Source organism: Dendrobium catenatum, unplaced genomic scaffold, assembly GCF_001605985.2.
Source record: "Dendrobium catenatum unplaced genomic scaffold, ASM160598v2 fragScaff_scaffold_1117, whole genome shotgun sequence".
NCBI lineage: Eukaryota > Viridiplantae > Streptophyta > Magnoliopsida > Asparagales > Orchidaceae > Dendrobium > Dendrobium catenatum.
The window spans coordinates 2,475,047-2,499,591 of NW_021319579.1; the positions used below are offsets into that span (position 1 = coordinate 2,475,047).

General features: G+C 36.3%; 1 protein-coding gene across 2 annotated transcripts; it reads left to right on the forward strand.

Annotated features, from left to right (window-relative positions):
- The first annotated feature begins 6,922 nt into the window (after positions 1-6,922).
- On the forward strand, positions 6,923-10,765 carry LOC110103243 (protein LONGIFOLIA 2-like). 2 transcript variants are annotated; one of them, XM_020831872.2, is made up of 5 exons: positions 6,923-7,295; positions 7,394-8,719; positions 8,829-9,036; positions 9,224-9,888; positions 10,000-10,765. In XM_020831872.2, the coding sequence occupies exons 1-4, from the start codon at positions 7,134-7,136 to the stop codon at positions 9,844-9,846; spliced, it is 2,319 nt and encodes a 772-aa protein (XP_020687531.1). In that variant the 5' UTR covers positions 6,923-7,133; the 3' UTR covers positions 9,847-9,888; positions 10,000-10,765. The 2 variants fall into 2 exon arrangements, with proteins under 2 accessions (XP_020687531.1, XP_020687530.1); XM_020831871.2 differs by having other exon boundaries at positions 6,924-7,295; positions 9,224-10,765.
- Positions 10,766-24,545: the final 13,780 nt, after the last annotated feature.

Here is a 24,545-nt window from a genome sequence, read left to right on the forward strand (position 1 = left end):
ATTTTTGTAAAGCAAGCGCCATATGCCAATGATTTTGTGCCATTAGCTTTCCCTTGGATCCATTAATTTTTATTGAGAGTCAGAACTTAGTAATATAAAAATGATTACATTTATGACAAATGAGTAAATTATATGGTGAGGCCTAATGAAGGCTTGTCTTGAAATTAGGGGTGTCAATATTTGACACAAACTGAAAATCCGAGTCGAAAATTCTAGTTAGGGTCAACCCGTTTCGCAAACGGTCAAGTTCAAATTTCTGGATTCAACCCTTTTGGAAAAATAGATCTGGTTCGGGTTAACCCGAATTCAACCCCGGTAAATCGTGTGTCACGTCGCGTGAATCATGTCTCGTTGGGTGCCTTCCCATCTGAGCTGCCACCGTCCCGTCAACGCTGCCGCACGAGTCACGTGGATCACGTCTCGTCAAGTGGCACTGGTCGCCGTTGTCACCATCCCATATATGCTAGCATGCCTGGCTGCCTGACTGCTGATGTCGTCCCGTTCACGCTGCTAGCTAAAACTGCCCTTCATCTGTAGTTAGATCAGAAGTAACGGCGACGACGGGCCGATCTCACTGTTCATCTGCAGTTGGATTGGAATCAACAACGGCGACGGCTGCACTTCCATGCTTAACAACTCATCGTTCGTTCGATCACGACTCAATGCCTCACCTACTCAAGCACTTGTCCATTTTTTAATCAAAACGGGTCCGTGGGTTGGGTCGGGTCAACCCAGTAACCCGCACATGTTAGGTCTGGGTTAAAATACCTGGTCTATTTGCAAAAAATGGGTCGAATTCTGACCCATGTGTTGGGTCAGTTGAAGGTTGGACCTGAACCCGACCCGTAACCCAATCTTGATAGCCCTACTTGGAATGAATGTTCTTAGTTATTGTTATTTGATTACAAAAATATATTAATGATTTTCAAATAATAAGTACATATGAGTGAAGTCAATAACTAACTTACATGGGCTTGATGTGTTTTGGGCGAGTAGCTTATACTGGTAGCCTGGAAGAGTAATTGGACTACTAGACCAATGAAGCTAATTTCCTTGAGTGGATGGTCGTACAACTTAATTTCGACCTAGGCAACTTCAGTTGCTTAGTTGGTCATATAATCTTAGTGACAATGCAAAATGAGTAGATATGTGAAAAAGTTGGAATAGCTCTAGTGACAGATAAAATTAGAGAGAGTTGTCTTAGATGGTTTGGCCAAATAAAATGCCCGCCTTCCAATGATATTTTCAAGAGATTAAGGTGTATTAGATTTGACCTAGATTAATGTTTCTCTAAAAAAAAAAAGATCTGGCCTAGATTAAATGTTTATGGGTGTACTTAAAAAGACATGTTTATAAAATATTAAAAATGATATTTTTTATTGTATTTAAATGAGAACTTTACTCTTAATTGAACATAATAGAGAAAAATAGGGAAAATTGATTAATTCACTTAGCTGATTCCATGTAATGGAATAAAGTCTTAGTATTACTATTGTGTGTGTGCGCGCGCGTGCATGTCCAAACTTTATATGAAGAGACAAACACCAAGATTTTTTCTTTGAAAATACATAAAAGGAAAAAAAACCAAAGGCCATTTTCTAGTTAAAAAAATGGTTATACTATTGTTTGTAGTTAATACAAATGATGCTTTTCCTTGGGAGAATGCCTTGGCTCAATATAAGAAATATACATCATATAGAGCACATTATATGACCGGAGTTGGAAGAATCCAGTGAGAAGGGAGTTATTCTAAAAAGGCCATTGGTCTACTCGTTTGGTCGGTATGACCACAGTCAGGTGATGGAGGTCAAAGGGGCTCATGTAGAGAGGATGGTTGTCGGGAGATAGAGGTCAAAGGGACCATAATCGGTGAGCGACAAAGTTCAAAGGGACAGTATTTGCAAGTGATGGTGGTCAGAGGGACTGGAGTTGTTGGGTGACGGAGTTTGAGGGATCGTAGTTGGCGGATGACAGAAGTCGAAGGAGCCTTAGAGCAGTTGGGAGGTGGTTGACATAAGTTTGTCAGCGTTGATGCTTAGGTAAAACTCTATGATCCTTGAAGCCTTAGAGCTCTCTTCAATCTTTAACCTAAGGGTCCAAGTCCCCTTTATGTTGGAAGAGGGAGTTTATTTAGCAATTTTGAGAGTAATATGTCTCATAAATATGAAGAAGATATGGGGCAAATTCAGAGTGTTTCATTGAAATTACAAGAATCAAATTCGATCAATCTGCCTACCGGTATTTACAAATATCTAAATTAGAAGAGGGGTCTCTTGGTAGGAGAAATTATTACGTGTGGAATCTGGATCGAAACTGCATGTGGTTTTTATGAGTGTGCACAGTAAAAGCGTAGTGGTGAACAATAATTGTGCTTTTACTGCGCACACTCATAAAAAACAGACGTTTTTTCGGTCTGGACTCCACACGTAATAATCTCTAGCATATATTGAACTTTTTTTTTAAATATTAAGGTTGAAAACTACATTATCTTGGACTCATTCGATGGTTCGCATAGCGCCGCTTGATTTTACTGTACTTTATGTAAGATTTTAAGATTGTTTGATCATTCAATTAATGTTTTAAGTTTTTAATTATACTTTATGTCATGATCCGATCCGATATGACCTGATACCATACTGATTATATCGTGCCCCGATAGTGACAAGAACCAGAAACTGACTCAAAGATCCAGTTAGGGAAGTGTTGAGGAAAACTAAACTTCCAATTTATATAACACAAAGCCACTACTGAATACAATATAAAACGGAAAACTAAATCTTTGAAAAAAAAATTATATATCATCCAAAAATATATTTTTTAAGTTGAGGTCTATTATAGCAATGTTTAGAAACATAAAGTACAGCAAAATATAAAACTAACCAAAAAGATTTATCTACAACATATATCAAAGATTGATATCAACACTACTCACCTTAATCCTTACCATTTTTCTAACCTAAAAATGGAAGTAAAAGTCAGAATGAGCTAACACATCTAAATAGTCTCTCGTAGTCTAAAATATGAATCAATAACTCCAACCAAAAGAGCTGAAAAATATTGAATTAATAAATTGAAGTACTGAATTTAATAAACATTTAAATAACTATTGAAATTATTCTAAAGCTGATTGAAATATAACTAATCATTTTATTGTAATGATGAGAATGGTCATCTGAACCCAATTTTTCATATATAGCAATTAGCAGAATCGATTCTTGCTCCTTTTCTTACCGCCAACAGAATCCTTTCTTAAAAAATATATCCCTTAGGCTCCAGAATTTCTAATGTGTAACATAATATAATTCATTCTCGCTGTCAACAAAATCTTTTGTCACCAATAATTCAAATATTTTAATCACATATTCTTAAAATAAAATGCATTATACACTATTGAAACAATCACATAATTGTTTTACGAGTCTACAAAAATGTTCTAAGGGCTATCAAATAATTCTCAATCCAGTGTTCTATAGTTTGTCAAAGCTAAGTATTTAGAATTTTACTGCATTACCAGATATTGTGTGTAACATAATTTTGAGGTTTTAATTGAACTGAAGCACTATTTTCAGATGTCAAAATCATTTAAAAAAAAATTAAATTTTTTTAATAAAAAACCCCGCAGAATGAGCATACAAGTTAAAACAAAATAAGGATACAAGTCCTTAAAGAATCTAAAGCCCTCTAGAAATACATCATTTAAAGGAAAACCTATGAGCCATAGATTCAAACTAAAGACAGAATCAGACAAAAAAAGCTAAAAAATAGAAACACAAAGCAAAGGTAAATAAGGCTCAATCACACAACATAAGGAAAGACAACTGGAAACAAGTCAAACCAACACCAAACAAAATCAAATCAGCTCAAACATCCAAAAACTGCATCAGCATCAATGCCAGCACCAAAACAGCTCCCAAAAGCATCAATGCCAGCACCACAAAGACCAAAAAGAGCATCACTTCTTTTTAGAATTACGAGCTTTACGTTTTCCACTTTTTTTAAAAAATTTCGTTCTTGAAGCCAAATCACCCTCAAAAAAATCATCACCATCAGCTGAGGAATTGTCGGCATATAACCAGTCACCCCGCATCACCTCACTTTCCCTCGAAATGTGAGTATGCAAATCATCCTTGGAAACAAGGCTTAAAGGCACATTCAAAAGTGACTCTTCAAAACTTGATATAAAAATGACAAAAGAATGATTTGGCTTTCAAAGGGTTAAAGGCACATTCAAAAGTGACTTTGAAGAGCTCCCAAAAGAATAGTCTAATTATATAAAAAGGTAAAGGGGCTCCTATGTTTTATAGATCATTGGTTATAGAGATCTATCCAAATAGGAATCAAGATTTTTTCTTTACCAACTTGACCTTGTTGCGCCATATAACAAACATGCATGAACCATTTCTCGAAGGATGTGTCCAGATAGTCTAAAGTCTCGATAGTTCACTATAGGTCTTCTGGTTAAAAAACAACATCGATGAAGACGTACAGCGCACTATTATGTGGTGGGATTACAATTTTCCATGAATTTTTCATTGAGCATCATATGTTTATTCTTTGGATTGGTAGTAAACAAATTTAAATTTTGTTTGAGATAATTTTCTTATAATTTTACTTTTCAAATAATATCCATAATTTTTGTTTGACCACTATCTTTTTATTCCTTTAAAAAATATTGTGTACTAAAAAGTAGGTAGTCAGGTCAATACAAAGGAACTCATACCTGGCAGGCCCCGCAAGAGATTCACACAGGGTCTACAAAGCCTATCGCTTGGAAGCATTGGGAGAAGCCATCGCCCGAAAGAATAGAGAGAAGCCGTCGCCCTAAAGTTAGATTAAGGTTTTGTTTGAGACAGCTTTCTTCCTGCTTTATAAAATGACTATTTAGCATAAAAATTTTCGAAACAAATTCGAGTTTCGAAATTTGTATATTAAAAAGCAGCAAAAAAAACTATTATAAACGAAACGTAAATTTGTTTACACTGTCCATCACATATTGAGGTTTCATTTGGAACAACTTTTTTGCTTCTTAAAACTACTTTTAATTTTGGTGCTAAAAAATTGCTTTTTTTTAACACAGCTCACCTTATCATGTTGGTTGAGAGCTTAGGCTTCCAACTAGGAGGTATTAGATTCAAGCCTTTGTGTATGTGGTGTGTGTATGAGTTTGTCTTAAATGACCTAAATGTCCTAAAAAAATTACTTTAAGAAGCAACAATAAAGTCATCCCAAACAAAATCTAATTGTATAGCTTATCACGATGACAGAGTATAGGATGGAGCATGCGCTACCGTAGATATTTATTTTTGTGTTGAATTTGAAAATATAAAGGATTTTACATATTGGGCAACTTTTCCTTTTCTTTATCCTTTGCGTGTTGTGCACATGACAAGAAAGCTTACTTACATCGAGCCTTCGTCAGCCACTGCAGTTCGTAGTCAACTGTGGAATCTGGCTCCTAGAACCTCCATATTCTCCGCGGCCATTAGCTTAGGTCTATCGTTGAGAGGAAAATTAAAAAAATAAAAATAAATAAATAAATAACTTTTTTATTAAACTTATGAAGATCTTCTAACGTCATGTTTGCATTAGCTTTGATTCCAAGCTCCTTTGCGCATATAATAAGCATATGGCTTACGTTTGATCGATGTGATATATTTGTGATGAAATATGCTGAGTTCTCAACGCAAAGCGCGAAAAGTTATATTTTATTGCTTATGACTTGTTAGAATATATGCACTTGAAGGGCAAATTATTACGTCACGCTCGGATATCAATCCAGACGTGCCACATCGCCCAACTACATCGGGCTCCAATATATTTGAATAAAGTGGCGAGTCTAAATTGGATGTCCGGACGTCCGGTGACTGGACGTCATAATTCGCCTAGTTGAAGAGAGCTTATTTTCTTATGAAAATTTTATGCATATACGAACACAATAAATTGAGAGTAATTTATAGAAGAAACAAAAAGTTTTTACATGTAAAAAAAAAAAATCTAAAGATATAGTCTTATTGAAATGATTCAATTAGTATATGGTGTAGAACTATAGATTATAATTGTCATTCGTTGCACCAATTGAGGTTGACTTTGATACAATGTGACATTCTTGGCGGAAGTTTGTGGACTTTGTGGTATTGAGTTGTCTTCAAAAAAATTGTTGGTCATTTGTTCAATGAATTTTTTTATAGGAGAGGAGACGAGAAACTAAGAAATTTATGGTAAGTCGAGGGATCAACGTTAGACATCGAGGATTATAATGAACAATGTTGTTAACGTGTATCAATATTACTATTAACAATGTGTATTGGCTTTGTTGTTGACTAGAATATAATCGACAATAGAGTTAGAATTTTTCGTTTCAGGGGTAGTACGAATATTCAACACACAAACAAAAAGAACAAAAAACACCATAATTTTTATGTGCAAATCCTGAAAATAGGAAAACCACATGGTCACACTTAATTGAAATGATTTCACTAGTATTTAAATAAAATACAAGTGACTGACTCGTCCCTAAAATTGAGGACGTTTGATGGTCGGGCAAAAATTTATTCATGATCAGAGATTGGAAATCCGGCGACGATTGATGGTCAAGCGGAAATCCGACTTCAATTTACGATCGAGCAAAAGTCCGAGTCAGTCGACGGTCAGGTGAAGTCCGGCGTCAATTGACAGTCAGGCGGAAGTCTAGTGTCAGCCAGCGGTCAAACAAAAGTCCGACAGTGATCGATGAGAGCAACGATCAGTTACCATCAAAGCGTTGGAGGACGTGGGCTTCGACAGTTGCACAAAAACCCGCGAGAAGCAAACGTTCCTTCTCTCGGTCACTACCCCTCCATTTCCCGCTCTTAAAATCCTTAAATATTATTTTTTTAATTTAAGAAAATGTTATCAGTCATAGCCTCAAAATAAAAATCTCATTAAAAGAGAAAATAAGAAACATAACTGTGTATTACAGCTAATTTATAATATGGACACGTTTGCCATTATAAATAAATTAGTGGGGGTAAGATTGTCAATCAACATGTCACCGCCGCTTTAAAAGACCTAAAGCGGGAGCCATTAGATGCGAGTTCCTTGTGACTGAACGGCGAAACAAGTGAGGAGAAAGCGCAAAGAAGCACTCGGAGAACATGACGCCCAGCATCAACTGTGGGATTCCGGACGAGCGAAATCTGGAGAAGCAGATAGAGAGGCAAATGGGATGCATGACTGGATTTCTTCAGCTCTTCGATCGCCACCAGATCCTCGCCGGAAAGCGCTTGTACTCTGATAAGCGGATTTCTAGTTCTCCGGTAATCATTTTCGTGTTTGCTACAATGACTTTGTAAGGAACTTTTAGATTTGTCTGTGTAGTTGTATTATTGACACCTGCATTGTGGATTCATTCCAGACTTCAGACTCGCTGTCGCCGTCAGAGAGGTCCGATGTCTCTTCTTCATCTTTTGTTAAGGCAGCGCCACCATCGCCGTCTTCACCATCGCCGGCAGGTTTCCCTTCGTCACCGGAGAACCATCATCAGGCGAGGCCGTCACTACCGCTTCCGCTTCCCGTTTTCGAGGTGAAGGACGGGGTTAAAACCTCGTGGAAGCTACGGGAAGCTCCCCGGCTATCTCTTGATAGCCGCGCGGTCTTCGATGCTTGGGGAAAGCTCCGCCCCCGGGAGATCCGCACCACCCCTGTGGTGTTCTCCGGCGATCCATCCGATTGTTCGGATGCAGGGGATGATCACGACAAGCATCGGCGCTCCCCAAGTGTTGTTGCGCGATTAATGGGCCTCGATACGCTTCCAGTCGATTGCAATGAAGAGCAGCCTAAGAGATCCGAGCTCCGGCGATCCTCGTCGGAGTCCCGTGTTTCCCGAGATCATTGGCAGTTCAATTTTCAGAAACTTTCTCCAAACTCCTCCGAAGAGCTCTTCCAACCTCGGAAAGTTGATTACACCGAGCTTAGGCATCGAAACTCTAAGCCAGAACCTCCGCGTGCTCCGCCGGATCCGCTAAAGAGGAAGAGTTTCTTCGAGGCTCAGGATTTCTTCCCGGAGCCAAAGCGTACCGGATCCATGTACGAAGAGATAGAAAAGCGACTCAGGATGCGAGGCATTGAAGAGCCTGCAAAGGATCTGGAGACTCTGAAGCAAATTCTCGAAGCCCTACAGCTTAAGGGGCTTCTCCATTCCAAACTACCCGAGCTCTCTTCCGTAGGCAGCCTCGATGTCATCGACAACCACGAGTTACCCATCTCGGCCATCACTGAGTCTCCAATAATCCATAAAACGCTTACCCCTAAGCCCCCACCGAGATCAGCTGGCAGCGAGCGACTTCCCCTGCAACACAGGTCTGTCTCCCCTCGCCGCCCTGTACCGCCGGAGGTCATCCCTTCAGCAAAGTCTCGGCGGGACCCCGTCCGCAAGAAGCTCATGCGACCATCTGAACCGAACGAGTCGTCGAGGACCCCCATCAGCGCACCAGAGCGGCGGAGGTCTGTCAATGTCGAAGGGCAGAGGTCTTACCAGCCCGAGCGCCGGGTCCCATCCGTTCATTCCCCCGTAGCTAGCCCTAAGAAGCCAGGATTTGATCAAGTTGGATTACGATCACCAAGGATTCAGCGTCCGAAGCCGGAGATTTCTAAGGAACAGGTTCACTCGCTCGCCGAAGACGATGCCTTCAGCTTCTCCAACACAAGCACTCGTAGCCCCCCTTCTCAAATCGATTTCCAGGTATATTTACTCTTTTTCTCTTTTCCATTTCTCCTCATTATACGAAATAGAGTTCCCGCAGCTACTTGATTGATGATTTCATTACAATTCACGTTTTTACTGGCTGCAGAGAGCGACTACAGAGGAATTCAGAACTGGGCGTACTCTTTTGGAAAGGTGCGACAAGCTGCTGCACAGCATCGCGGCGATAACCTCCTCTGCGGAACAGGTTACCGCGATGGATCAGCAGCCGAGCCCCGTGTCGGTCCTCGACTCAAGTTTCCTATCCGAGGAGAACTCCGCCTCCTCTCTCCCGAAGCTCTCCATTGACTTCAAAGGTTTCTCTTAGCTCACATTATCTCAGTTTAATTCCATCTGGTTGCAACAGCGATTCTCGACGTTCACATCTATGGCTTTTCTTTCGCCAAGCTAGCGGAAATCAATCGTTTGATTTTTTTATTTTTTCGTGATTTATTTTGGGTGATAATATTGATTCCGGAAGCGGTTCGTATATTTTGCCTTCAGATCAAATAGAAGATTGGGAGGACCACCGGAAGCACAAGGCGACTCCGAGCGCCGGATCCGAATATTGGAATGGGCCCGAGAAGAAGATCGGTGCGGGCCAGGGCGATGATTATGCTTTCGTGGCTGACGTAGTCCGTGAAACCGACCGCTGTGGTGGTCCAGCCAACTTATTTTCTGCGCTCGAGCAGCGGCACCGGGTGTCCGGCTCCTCCGTCATCTCAGTTATCCATCGCCGGCATGTCTTCGACACAGTTACCGAGATAGTCGAGCGGAAGCGCAGTATAACCCCCTGGGTAGCCTTCATCTGCTCTCTCCCCACCGCCTTCGCCGGCAGTGAGAACTCGTTGCTCTTAGAGGTGTGGGAGGAGGTGCAGTGGCTTCGCGACCACGTCTCAACGGAGAATGTGATGGAACTAACTGGACAGGTAATAAAGCAGGACATGGCGATGACCGCTCCCGGAGAGCAAAACTGGACGGTGCCGGGAGCTGAGTTGTCTGCCGCTGTACTCCACATCGAACGGCAGTTATTCAAGGATCTGGTTGCCGATACCATCCGGGAGCTGGCGGATATGTCTTGCAGACGCCGAGCCACCACCCTCCCCCGCCGGAAGCTCATATTTTGAATTTCCCGCCATATCTGAAATACCAAAACCTGTGTTTAAAAGGTTTTAATTTTTTTCTCTTGGAAAGAAGCATGGTGTCATGTTTTCCCCCCAAAAAAAAAAGGCATGGTGTCATGCGCCTGTAACAATTTTTCTCTTTGGAGCTTTATATAGGAAGCAAGCGACCATGACCAGTGTCATCGCCTGTCACTGTAGCATTTAAATTTAGCCGGAGTAAAACCGTAGTGGCCATGGCCTACAGTGTCATGCTTGCGGCTAAGGAAGTAAGAAATGTGGAGCCTCGACAGGACAGGCAGACCTGTACCGCCATCACATGGCCGTCGCTATAGGATGATGTGAGACTCTACCCAACAGTGTCTCGGCAGCCATATTTGAACATCTCACGGGCTGTAACGAACAGGCATATGCGGATGCAGCCCCGGAAGGGCGCACGGTGCACCCACCTTTCCGGCCGTCCTTGGTGGCATTTTTTTTGCTTTGAATGGAGATGCCCCGGTCTAGCTGCAGCATTAATTTGTCCTTCCGATTATTTCTGAATTGTTACTATATGTGTCCAGGCCGGGCTTGACTCAAGCCAGGCCTGGCTTGCGAGAAAGGGCAGGGGCCCGGCCTGCTTGCTCAGCCTGTCTCATAATTCCTTTTTCATGCCCATCTTTGACTAAATACCCCACCGTTCCCATCCTTATATACTGGACCCCTGTCCGGGAAGATTTGTATTCTATGTAGAAAAAAAAAAGGAATCATGAGGAATATAACTGCTACACTACCTAAAAAAATTGAAACAAATTAGCATGTATGTATGTAAATTAAGGGCTGCAAACGAACCGAATTGAGCCATGAGTATGCGAGTGTTTATTGTTTGAGTTCGTTTATTATTAGCTTGTTCAAGTTCGGTTCGTGTTTGATTCGAGCTTTATTATTTGTGTTCTTGTTTGGTTCGTTTAAATTAACGGTGTTCATGTTTGATTCATGTTCTGTATATGTTCGATTTGTTTAGTGTTTATCGAGCTTTAAACAATAAGTCTTAACGAGCTATGTTCGTGAACATATTTAGTGAATTTTTTTACCATATCAAACAAGCATGTTCATAAACAAATTTAATGAGTATTCTTGAGCTATGAAATGAGTAAGATGATGAATATATACATAACTAGTATTTTTGAGCTACCAAATGACCTCGTTCACGAACAAGCGATCTTTGATTCATTTTATATTTGTTCATGAACATCTTAAATGAACAATGTAGCAAACATTGACAAATGTAAAATGTCGTTTGTTCATGAACAAATTCATTTTATTGAATGTATAAAATTAAATTAAATTCAATTTAAAATAAAAGCAATTGTCTATTTAAAATGACAATATGATTAATCTATATCAATATATTTATCGAGCTTATTCACGAGTTCTAAATCAAACACGAGTCAAGCTTTTATCGAGCTTCTTCACGAGCTTCAAATGATGTTGTTCGTGAGCATAAATGGACCGAACAAATTAGTGTTCAAACTTTTTTATTTAAGGATTGAGTATTAAAAATATTGTTCATGTTTGTTTATTTAATTATTTAAACAATCACAAACGAGCTTTAATCGAACCAAGCAATGAATAACTTGTCAAACGTTTGATTCGCTTGCCGCCCTATTTAAATATGTAAATAGCATGAAATAAAGTTGTATGTATATAAATCCCCCATTTAAAAAAAATAAAAACAAAATCTGCCAAAATTTAACATCAAAAATAAACCGAAATGAATTGATCATATTATATACTGTATCTGAGTTTTTCAAATAATTAATGAAACACCCTTTTGACTTCCTTTTGACTTCCAAGTAAATTTCTCATCTCATGGAACAATTATTACGTCCTCCGACCGGACGTAGAGGAACGTCCGGTCGGAGGCCAAATCCCGCCAAAAAATGAGTTGTACCGAGCAATACCAAACAATAATGAAGAATACCATCATTTGAAGACCCATTACCGAGTTATACCGAGCTAAACCGAGAAATACCGAGTTATACAAAAGTTGTACCGAGTTTTTCCTAGAAAGACTCGGTACAACTCGGTATTTCTCGGTACAGCTCGGTATTTCTCGGTACAGCTTGGTATTGGTCTTCAAAGAGCGGTATTCCTCGTTAATATCAAATAATATCTAGTTGTACCAAGCAAATACCAATTTTTTTGGCGGAATCTTGCTACCAACCGGACGTTCCTCTATGTCCTCACACCGGACGTAATAAAAGTTCCATCTCATGTGGCCGCCTGGCTTTGTTACAATAAATCTCGAGAAAATTAGATGCAAAACTGGGACCTGTGTTGCTAACACCGATGGCCATAGGGACCATGCTTCAATTTCATTTCTGCCTATTTTATTAAAGCACAGAAGAGGATTGGAATGCGTGTCCTGCTAATCATGGCAATGTGTTAAATGGTAGTAAAAATTAGCTGATTGTACTTAAAAGACTCTTTAAGTCTTCTGCATAAATTTTAACTAGCTTAGCATATAGTTATTTATTGTTCTATACGTTGTTGATAGAAACGGATGGCAGAAAACTTAAGGCTTGTTGCTGTAAGATTTATTGCTTGATATAAATGTTGCTGCTTTTTTAGCTTTGTAAATTACTATGCTGATATAAGAACGAAGAATTTTTTTTTTTTTCTCTTTTTTGAAGAGATTGAAGAATTTAAAAATATGATTTTTTAAGAGGCAGCTTCTCATTTCAGGTTGATTAAGGTTTTATTTGAGAAGGTTTTTTTATTGTTTCTTAAAATGGAGTTTTATTATTTTTAAGATTTTGTTTGGAACGGTTTTCTTACTACTACTTAAAGCAATTTTTTTAGTATTTAAATTTAAATTTTTATACTAGAAAATAACTTTAAGAAACAATTAGAAAGTAGTCTCAAACGAAGCCTAATTTTTTAATTAAAACTCTATTTTAAAAAGCTATAAAAAAACCTTAGGCTTAAGTTTGGGGAGCTTTTATTCTGTACGGACACCGGACGGGAGAATCATTCGATTAAGCATTGGTTATCCAGCGGTACCGAGTGCGGGTACCGAGCTGGGTACCCACCAATGAGATGACGTGACGCATTTTTATTGGTCTCCGAATGCCCTCCGCACTCCGCACAGAATAATAAATCTACTTTGGGGCAGCTTTTTTGCTATTTTATAAAACTTCTTTTTAGTACAAAAATTTCTAATTCAAAAAATTTTGTATTAGAAAGTTGTTTTAGAAGGCAATAAAAAAGTTGTTCGAAACGAAGCCTAAGATTTTGTTTGGGCCGACTTTCTTATTGCTTCTTAAAACTGCTTTTTAGTATAAAATTTTTAATTTTTTACTAAAAAATTACTTTAAGAAGCTTAAACAAAGCCGTCACAAACGGAGCCTAAATCTAAAACCTGGTCATTAAACTTTGGCATTTGTTGATTTCAACTAGTGTGGATTTTTATAAGCTTTGCATTCTCAAGATGCGATTGCATTGATAAACCTGCCTTCAGCTGCTTATGATGATTGTAAACATTTTTCTAACTTGGCAATGGATTTGAGAGTAATTATGATGGCTTTGAGCTGGTTTTTTGCAGTGATTTATTGAAGACTTGATCAGCCTAGCCTGAGCTATGCCAAAGCCATGTTATCATCATATAAATAAACCTTTATAACATCATCTTGTACATTAATTATGTTCTAGACTTCATTAATGCTTTCATGGTATATAGGTAACTTTGAAGCCAAAATCCACAAGCTTTATATTTTTGTTGCCACATATTCATATCTCTAGTTTTGAGATTCAACATGCTAGAGTACCACTGATTAGTTGGAATCTTATGGATAGAGAGCCATATATTGCGAGATGTGATATAGAGTTGGTGTGAAAAAGTAGACCTAGATTAGGTCAACTACTGCCACAATTACATAAAGATGTGGGATCATATATGTTCATACTGTTAAGCCTTCCACATTACGGTGAAATTCAACATACTACATTATAATATTTTAGTTACATAGATCATGGGCTTTCTTTTAACTTTTTAATACATCCACAAATCCTCCAAGCAGGTGCCATCATAGGGCACTATAGGTGATGATTAGTATTATATGTCATCATAGATTAATTTAGTTACCTATTATGTTTATTTTAATCAAAATGTAACAAGGCTATTTGTTTAATGTAAGGAACATTTCCATTCATTCTTTGAAAGCAATGTTAATATCAAACAACTTGCAATCAATAATAAGATAGAATCAATGGTCGATGAACAATGCATTTATAAGGCTCTATATTCAAGGATAAAACCAAGGTAGCTAAACATTTATAATGATTCATTCATATTTTTCAATCCATGCCCACTGACATTAAGACACCCCAAGTCCATCCCCCCAAGGACATTCATATAGAAACTAACTCAAGATCTATATGAACTTGCTATTGAACTTATTAAGTGGGATAGGCATATGCAATCAATTGACTTGGATGAGGTTTTGATGAGAATACGCAGAAGAAATCTAAACAAATAAATGTAGAAGGGTGATTCTAGAGTTAGGTGAGGAAGATGTGTCTTGAAATTACTTTGTATAAAGTCACATTAAATGATATTAGATCATATTTCAAAAGATTGAGTGAACTTTAAATTAACAATAACAACAATCAAAGTGACTAAAGAGCTTATTAGCTCCACAACTTTTATAAAGATATTGTTGCGAGATTGGAAATCTGATGATAAATTCTTAATGAGAAAATAAAAATGAATTAAAAAAAAAAGTTTGGCAACCAACAAAGAATCAAAAGTGTGCAATATGTTTCATGAATTTACTTAGCATAAAGTCGCATTAAATGAGATTAGATCTTCATAAGTTTAAGTGAACTATAAATTAACAACAACAACAATCATGGTGACTGAAGAACTTAAATGCCCCACAAATTTTATGAATATATCATTGCAAGATTGAAAATCATTTTATGACAAATTCTTTAAAAATATGCATTGTATACTTTGATTTTAATAGATGTCATATTTCATAATCTTCATTCTAGCATAATTACATGCAATAAAAATAAATAATTTTAAATAAACTTGAAATAATTAAGAAATATTATATCTTTGCGTCAAGAAAAACATATTTTATGTGTCATAAAATGTCCTTCAATTTTTCTTCATACAAAAATGGCATATTCGTCTGTTAACTAAAAAACTATTTATATCATATTCCTTCTAAAAGTTTGGATTTTTTCTTTTCATTAGCTGTTGGACTTTGGATGTTTTTGTTTAGTGGGATAAAGGCTTGATGTTGTTGTTGTTGTTGTTGTATTAGCTGTTGGACTTTGGATGTTTTTGTTTCTACAGGGGTTTTTATATTTGGCTCTATGTTTGGATTTATTTTGCCTTTGCTTATTCAAGTGTATGTGGGCACTTGTTTTTTTGTTGTTGTTATACTCTATTTCTTTCTAGTTCTTTGATTGTTTTTGGTAACTCAATCGTACTTCAGTCTTGTTTTATAGAATAATTGGTTAGGGGACCGCCAAACGCAAGAGAAAATAGAAAGAAGAGAAAGTTCTATAGAAATTTTCATATATGTATGTAAAAGTTGGGTTAAATGCCTTTGCAAGCAAAATTTTTTGGTTTCTTCAAGAGAAAATAAATCTAGCACTCATCTTTATCATAATTGATTGCATGTTTTCTCCATTCAAAAAAATTAATTTTTTATTAATATCTCTAATTTATATGAAGTATATTTTATATATATCAGTGTCCATCTCAGTTGTTAAACTTAATCTGTATTAGGATGCTTACAACCGTGTGATGCTCTAGTCATCTTCTATAAAGTATTGCTGTAGGCTGTAATAGAAACAGAGGAAAAAGCATAAGGAAAAGTATTGTAGATTGTATTCTTATTTTGTGTTATATGTATTTTGTTTTCTCATATATTATTGCAGTTTGTCCTTTGCAGTGATTATATTTCTTAATGGTATTATAGCTCAGCTAAAATTTCTTATCAACAACATGAAGAGTATGATAAGTACTCCTCTTACTACTGAGAATCATCTTGTTTGATGCTCTCAGATACTCAAAATATTCACTACAAATGGATTTTAGAGTTTTTTAAATAATATAGCCGTCCAACCTCCTAATTTTTTATCTAATATCGATGGGACCTCTACTATCAATCCCTATTACACTCAGTGGTTGTTTATTGATCAGAATCTTACCTCACCCCCCTTCTCTGTTATTTCTCATACTCTTTTGCCATACGTTTTTAATCTCTCTACCTACAGTGAAGTTTGAAATACATCTGATAAAAGACTTCAATCTTCTAACCGTTCACCCATACTTCAATTAAAAAGTGAAATATATCATGTCAACATGAAGGATCAAACAATGACCCAATATTTGTCCACTATTAAAGCCAAGGTTGAAGCTATTTCTGCAGCCGGCAACCCTCTTGATATTGAGGATATCATCGAGTATGTCTTAAATGGTCTTCCTCCATTCTACAACACTTTCAAAATAATAATCTGCACAAACCTTCAACCTCTTAGTTTTGATGACATGCATTTATTCCTTGTTATGCAATGAAGAAGTTAATATTATTATCAATGCCTTGTGTGAGATACATTTATCTGCTGATTCAACATCTGTGATTGCTCTCACAGCAAATTGTGGACGCTTTCGTTCTCGTGTATCATCTAGTCGTGGTCGTTCAAGTGTTCGTGGTACTCGTGCTCCATTCCATAGATATGGGAGTAAATCTTCCCTGATATATCGATAAACTCCATCATATGATCACCTGCGAGTCTTTGGTTGTTACTACTATCCTCTTTCTCCCCCCACTGCTAAACATAAGCTATCACCCAATGCAATTCTTTGCATTTTCCTTGGATACCCAGACTACTATAAAGACTATTACTGTTTCAATCCGGTAACTGGAAAAATCATCATAGCTCGGCATGTAAATTTTCAAGAAAATGTGTTTCCATTTCACCAAATATCTTCCACTCAATCTATATCGCCTAATACAGCTTCATCTAGTAAGTCTTCCACCATGTCTCCCTTACTACTAGTTTTGTATCCTACATCTCAGCCCATTACTTCTACAGATCCAACACCTGGTCTTTCTACCATACACACTCATCCTTCTTCTCTACCATCAACTAAGCCTTCTACTACAAGTTTGTCAAACACAGCTCCACCTGACTTACCTAAACCATCTCATCCTATGCTTACTAGAGCTAAAACAGGAAACTTAAACCACGCATCATCTTTACGCTTCAAAATTCCATCTCATCCAATACTGATCGACCCATCCTTTTACTCTGTGATTGTCAAACATGACCATTGGCGTCGTGCCATGTCAGAGGAGTTTCAAGCTCTTCTTACTCAGGGAACTTGGACATTGGTTCCTTCTTCTTCAAATCAAAACGTGTTGGGCTGTAAATGGCTTTTCAAAACAAAATTACATAGTGATGATTTTGTAGCTCAGTACAAAGCTAGACTTGTAGCTTAAGGTAACCATTGGGAATTTGGTATTGATTTCATTGATACATTTTCTCCTGTTGCCAAAATTCCCATTATTAGATTGCTCCTATGTATTGCTCTTACATTTAAGTGGTGGATACATCAAATGGATGTATCCAATACATTCTTACACTGTGAGTTATAAGATAGTGTTTTTATGTAATAACCTCAAGGTTTTAAAGATCCAAATTATCTGCTTCATATTTGTAAGTTTAACAAAGCCTTATATGGTCTGAAGCAGGCAATTCGCCGATGGCTTTCAACATTTACAAATTATTTATTGCAATGGGGTTTCAAATCCAATCCTTCTGATCTGTCCCTCTTCATTTTTCACCAAAAATTTACTCGTATATATCTTCTCATTTATGTTGATGATATTTTAATGATTGGTAATGACTCAGCCAAAATTACAGAACTGTTTCAGACCTTACAATGCAAATTTCAAATGAAATTATTTGGATCAACCTCTCAATTTCTTGGCATTTATTTTCAACCTTCAGCTAATGAATTTCTACTACATCAATCCTGTTATGCAATGAAAATACTGGCAAATCCAACAAGGCTGAAGCCAAACTTGTTCTCACGCCTTTACCTAGTAAACCACAAGATTTTGCTCAAGGATCTGATCCATTTCCTGATTCAACCTTCTATAGATATATAGTTGATTCACTGCTGTTCCTAACTATTACAAGACTAGATTTGGCTTTTGTAGCAAACAAGCAATGTCAGTTTATGCATTCCCATCAACTGCTCAAGCATACTCTTAGATATCTTAAAGGGACGGTGAAGTATGGCTTAATGGTATCTTCAGGCCCACTACACCTTACAACATATGCAGACTCTGATTGGGCTGATGATCCCATGTAGGAAGTGTGAGACCTCGTTCCCTTACTGTTCCTCTCTGACTTGGATTTTCCTCCCAGGATCGTCCGGGACGATAGTGAGATCGTCCAGGCCGATATGTACTGTTCAAAATATCGGCCTGAAAATAGTTCTGGACAAGATTTTGATCAAGGATCTGATCCATTTCCTGATTCAACCATCTATAGATATATAGTTGATTCACTGCAGTTCCTTACTATTACAAGACTAGATTTGGCTTTTGTAGCAAACAAGCACTGTCAGTTTATGCATTCCCATCAACTGATTCATTTTCAACTGCTCAAGCATACTCTTAGATATCTTAAAGGGACGGTGAAGTATGGCTTAATGATATCTTCAGGCCCACTACACCTTACAACATATGCAGACTCTGATTGGGCTGATGATCCCATGTAGGAAGTCTGCCACTGGTTACTGCATTTTTCTAGGAAACAATCTGCTTCTATAATCATCCATGAAACAAACTACAGTTGCTCGATTATCTACTGAGGTTAAATATAGAGCCCTCTCGTCCACGTACTGCAGTATATATAATTTAGCTGCGTAGGCTTATGCAAGAGTTCCAAGTTCCATTACAAACTCCAACACCTTTGTACTATGACAATATTTCTACAGTAGCATTAGCTCAAAATCCTATCTTTCCTAGAACTAAGTACATCAAAGTTGATCACCATTTTTTCGTGACAGTATTAAATTTTCAACTATTGTGGTTCATCATATATCTACTGATGATCAAATTGCATATATATTTACAAATGTCTTACCCACTACGAGGTTTTGTCTTCTTCGCTCCAATTTAATAGTTTGTGATCAAACTATTAACTTGCGGGGGCTGTTAAAACAGATTAAGCATATATGGCTGCAGCTTTATTCCTCACGTTCTTCTGCTCCACTGTTGCTGTCTCCACCTCTCTGGTTTGCTTTATTCAATTTCCACCTCAGTCGTTAAACTTAATCTGTACTAGGATGCTCACAACCGTGTAATGTGCTAGTCATGTTCTATAAAGTATTATTGTAAGTTGTAATGGAAGCAGAGGAAAAAACTTAAGAAAAAATATTACAGTTTGCATTCTTGTTTTCTGCTCTCCGTATTTTGCTTTTTCATATACTGTTGTAGTCTTTTCTTTACAGTGATTATATTTCTTGAGAAGGAGCTCCTTTCAGTTCTTGGAGTCCCTCAAGGGGTTCATCGTAGTGGCATACATGAAAGGTCTAGTTTTATAGTTCTTGAAATATAAAGTAAATGCCACAAAAAGGAGGAGATCTGTGAGAGTATGAGCCACAGACAAGAAGAAAACTCTGAGAGAATTAAGGTTCTGAGAAGTAAAATTTCGTGACAATTCGAACAAAGGATTAGAGAACAATAACAAAGTAAAAGAAAATGACAACACAATCTCTTCAAAATAGAGTCCGAGAACAGCTCTCTCGAAAACAATTTACTGTAAATCATAAGTTGTCTGATAAATTTCATACTGAACTGTGAATGTACGAACTTGTTCAGCTGCTTTCCTGACCAGCTGAAGCCAAAAAATTGGTCAAACAAAACCTCATTTGCTTCATAGCCGTACTTCAAACACCGATGTCTACATAAAACGACGGCCTTCCGATGACCCGATTAGGAAAGTAGAGGTATTATATGTGGCTTATATTAAGAAAGGTAGAGGTAGACCTAAAAAGACTTTGTTAGAAAATATAAAAAATGTTCTTTCTTTATTATATTTAAATGATAATTTGACTTTTAACAGGACAAAATGGAGAAAAAGAATTCATGTAGGTGGCCTACACCCTACGTAGTGGGACAAAGGCTTGATGTTGTTGTTGTTGTACTAGAAGCTGCTTTTAGAACTAGTAAGAACTCTATTTAAACAAAGCCCAATATGTAAAAGTTATATTATAGTGAAAACTTGTTGTGTTTTCATAATTATTTTATCAAGTTAAATCAATATCGCACTAATATGATTACCTTAATTACTAGCTATGACTCCTCAAAAACTTTAGCAAAATTTACGCAATAGTTTTGACTGATTCCATGCTTCCATGTGATGTAACAGAAAAATGTTGAGTTCACCCATGTGGAAGAAACAACAAAGCATGAATTCTGGGCAGATTCAAGTGTAGCTTGTGAATGCTCTGAAATTCTATTAATTGGCTTATGGATCTTGTAGCAGAGCTTCAGACCAATTGTCATTGAAAAGGACAAAAATAAAGACACTGCTTTTTCAAGAAAAAGTTTGAACTTCTTAGTAAATAATTGTGATATTTCATGAAAGAAGCATGGAGAAGATCTTTCTTCCTCTTATTTATGGTTTTGAAAAATCAAAATTGAAGCTTTGCTCCTCTCTATTTCTAACTCAAATTCAATTCAATTTGATTTAATTTTGAGTTAGTTTGATAAACATCCAATAACTTAGGAAGTTAAAATATTAGTAAATATGAGGAAGGGATTGAATCCATAACATCCCATTAGCAGTACAAAATAATTACTAATGATCATAATAGTAATGTGGTTGTATTTATAATATGATTTGCAAATTAAGTTTACCAATTAGAATTTTTTTGCATATTTTTTTGTAACAAGATGGTTAAGATTAATTCAAAATCTTTAAAAGTTGTTTTAGAATTAAGATTAATTCAAAATCTTTAAAAGTTGTTTTAGAAGTTATCTTGATTTTGATTAAGGAAAAATTTATGATGATTTTAATCATAAATCGGTGTCTTAGCTTAAATTACCTCAAAAAATCTAGTCTAAATATAGCCAAAAAAATTATTTCTAATTGTTTGAAAGATCAAAGTGACACAATGTTTTAGACGATTGCATTCCAAACGACTGAAGTCTAAGTCATGTGCAATCAAGTTTGTTTTTGGCGATAAAATAGCCAAAAAATTTGTAAAATGAGGACCTACAATTCATATGCGCATGAGTCCTCTCTATGGAGTGCGATGAGTGGTGTCATTGAATCTTTTGTTTGTCGACTTCATTTAACTCATGTTGTTGCGAGCTTCAAGGCCACACCTTTCATTCATCAATTAAAAAAATTGTCATTGTCAATCACTACCACACTCCCATTAGAAAACTTGAAGATTAAGAATTAAGGCATATTTATTTTTTGATGGCCGCAAAATTTGATCGTTAAAATGGAGAAATGCACATGTAAGGGGATGAAGAAGAGATGACATGTATTATTTATGCAGATTGATATGATGATCTACCTTTGCAAAGAATGTGAGAAACTAACTAAAGAAAATAGTAATAATATATTTGATTTTTTACTCTCTCTCTCTCTCTCTCTATGTGAGGCTATAATCTAACATTTTATGGGCTTTGAGTTTAATCTCTTAGCATGTCATGTCCTATCAAAAGGAATGAGTATTTATAGGTATCGGGCTAGTTAAAGTTGGCTATGTGTATTGGTCCACCAAATAGGCTGGAGAATAATCATGTTGATGCGGTGCATCTTAATTAGACTATGCCTTAGGAATAGTATACCTTTTGTACATGTTTTCTAGAACTTTTTAGAAAGTTCTATTAATATATTATATGTAGAACAACTATAGGAGTAAGAGATGATAGGAATGATATTTTTGAAATGATTACCTACATCACATGTGCTATGTGACATGCATCTAACAATCATATGACTAACATGAGATTATGATTCTTGATATCTATGAAGATTTGTAACAAAGAGACATTGCTATGCTATAAGGAATATTTTTGGCACCCTTATTTCACACAAAAAATGACAAACAAGGCAAAGTACTTTGAAGTCCTGCATACTCCCCAATGACGAGCTCCTTTCTTGAAGAAGGTTGTAGCCATGAACTACACCGTCTTAGTTATTTTTTGTAACAATCAGAACAATTTTATCCATTTCAAAGAAATAACAGTCATAAAACTGTGAATTAAAATCTCGATATCCGATCAAAATGTGTTGATTACATAATAGGTTATGATATTTTTTTCAACAAAAAAATTGTGTAAAGCAAAATTATGATATCAAAAAACTCATAAGTGAGAGGTTATTTATAAAATTTGGTGTAATAAAAATGATTTTTTTAATTCATTTTTTAGAATTTGTAGATTTTATTACTATTTAAAATGTTTAGTACAATTAAATTTTAATTCATATTTATTAATAATTATTTAAAAAACAAATATAGAAAACTGAAATAGAGAAAGCCTGCTAGAGATAAAGCACGAACAATAAAAGCCCATTAAAAGAATCTTAGTTTTACTCATTAAAAATTCAAACATGTGTCGAATGGGCCTTTAAAGATTTTCTTTGGTGCCTGCGAATATTTTTTGGAAGGCTTGAATTTTATTTTTGAAAAATAAATACAGTATTATAGTGTATTTGAAATAATTTGAAGTTATTTGATTGAGTGTACAGTAAATGGAGGTTCTAACTTTTTTTTATTTGACTTGTACTTAAGTGAATGCAGTGTTAAGTGAATGTAGTGGCCACAACGACAGCTAGCAAGCGGGGGCCACTGGTTGTGGCGGCCAGTGGGTGGCCGGTAACAATAGGGGTGGTCGACGCTGGCTAGGGTGGCAAGCTGCCGCCAGCCACCGACAAGGGTCAGCGGCTGACAGTGGATGGAAGCAAAGGTGGCAGCCAAAAGATGAGTTTCCAATGTATTTGAAAATCGCTCAAAATTGAGGAATTTCAAATACACTGGATTTGAATTAGAAGGTGAATTGTTTTTACTTCAAATTTTACTTGTATTCTTTTTTACTTCAAATCAAACATCAACATTTTCAAAAATTTCTGTATGTGAAATACGTTACACTCCTAATGTAGCAAACCAAATGATCCCTTTGTCAAATCAGAACCTCAATATAATCTTTAGAAATAGTTTTGATAAATTTCAAAACAGGTCCTTATTGTTGTTCATATTTGGAGCTTTTGTAATATTGCTTCACGCTACCAATTGCCAACATTCAATGCTTGTTTTTCAAATTTGTCCACCAATCTTCTTGTAAGGAAGATGACCAATCTTGCAGCCTCCTAAAGTCTGCCATTTGCTAACTTCGACATCCACCAACAACATACATCTAATGTTAGCCAACCTTCGATGTCCAAAGTCCATATGTTAGATCGCTCAACCTCTTTTCATGTAACGAGAGCAATTAATTGAACTCTTGTTATTGTAATAGATAACATTGATGCTGCTTTCAATTGCCTGAAAATAAGGGGATATAAAAAAGAATCCTTCATAGTCTGAATCATTTTCTTAATAAGGCTTTCAAATGTCTTTTAAGGACAAAAATTATGCATCATGTTGCATATTCATAATATAAATTTTCAACATATTATCAAGAATCATCAAATCTACAATACTAAAAATCATTATGGTAAATGTGTATCATTCTAATTAATTTGTTTATACTAAATGTTTTAAATGAATAACTTGGACTTAAAAGTTAGCAATTTTTTTAATAACGGAAATGCATCAACTCTTTGTTCAGATCTTATACCATCCTCCAAAATGATTTCTAGAACATCAATTACTTAGGAGAGTATTATGTGAACCCAATGTATTTTACTAGCACGTTTAAGAGTTTTTTTTTTATTATTATTTAAATATTGTTCTACAACAAGTTCACCATTTTTGTAATGCACTTAACATTTTCTCTTTTATTTATCTCTGTGCTGATCACAAAGTTTATATAAAATACCAAATATATTAATCACATTTGTAATTATAATAAATAACAAGGTAATTTGAATATACTTTTTTTTTAACTGATACTAAGGCTAACCAGAGTTGATGTGAGAAGCAATAAATACTATGTACGGACCCGTTAAACTCCCGTCTCATATTTCTAGCTTCATCATAATATTGGCTGCATATTTTTAAAATACATAAACCATAAGTTGGTGGGAGAAGCAGTGATTTATTGTATAAGCCCACTTTTAAGTAGAGCAATGAGAACCTTAATGTTCCCCCAAGGGAATACAGGGAGAAAGAAATGGTAATAGAATGCTTGAAAGCCTTAAGCTAGCAATATAAATGATGTAAGCAAATAATCCTATAGAAGACTTAGACTTCGTTTGGGAATGCTTTCTTGTTTGTTCTTAAAGTACTTTCTAGTACAAAATTTTTAATTTTTGCAGTAAAACTTTACTTTAAGAAGTAATAAGAAAACCATCCCAAACGAAGTCTTAGGCTTCGTTTGGGATGGCTTTCTTCGTGCTTCTTAAAGAAGCTTTCTAGTACAAAATTTTAAATTTTTTAACTAGAAAAGCCGGCTTTAAAAAGTAGTAAGAAAGCCGTCCCAAACGAAACCTTATTCTCCATTTGG

What these genes read in the sequence shown, in the direction of transcription:
- LOC110103243 (XM_020831872.2), top strand. Translation starts at nt 7,134, where the DNA reads ATGACGCCCAGCATCAACTGTGGGATTCCGGACGAGCGAAATCTGGAG. An exon ending in AGCGGATTTCTAGTTCTCCG is followed by an intron (nt 7,296 to 7,393) that starts GTAATCATTTTC and finishes GATTCATTCCAG; the next exon opens with ACTTCAGACTCGCTGTCGCC. An exon ending in CTTCTCAAATCGATTTCCAG is followed by an intron (nt 8,720 to 8,828) that starts GTATATTTACTC and finishes TACTGGCTGCAG; the next exon opens with AGAGCGACTACAGAGGAATT.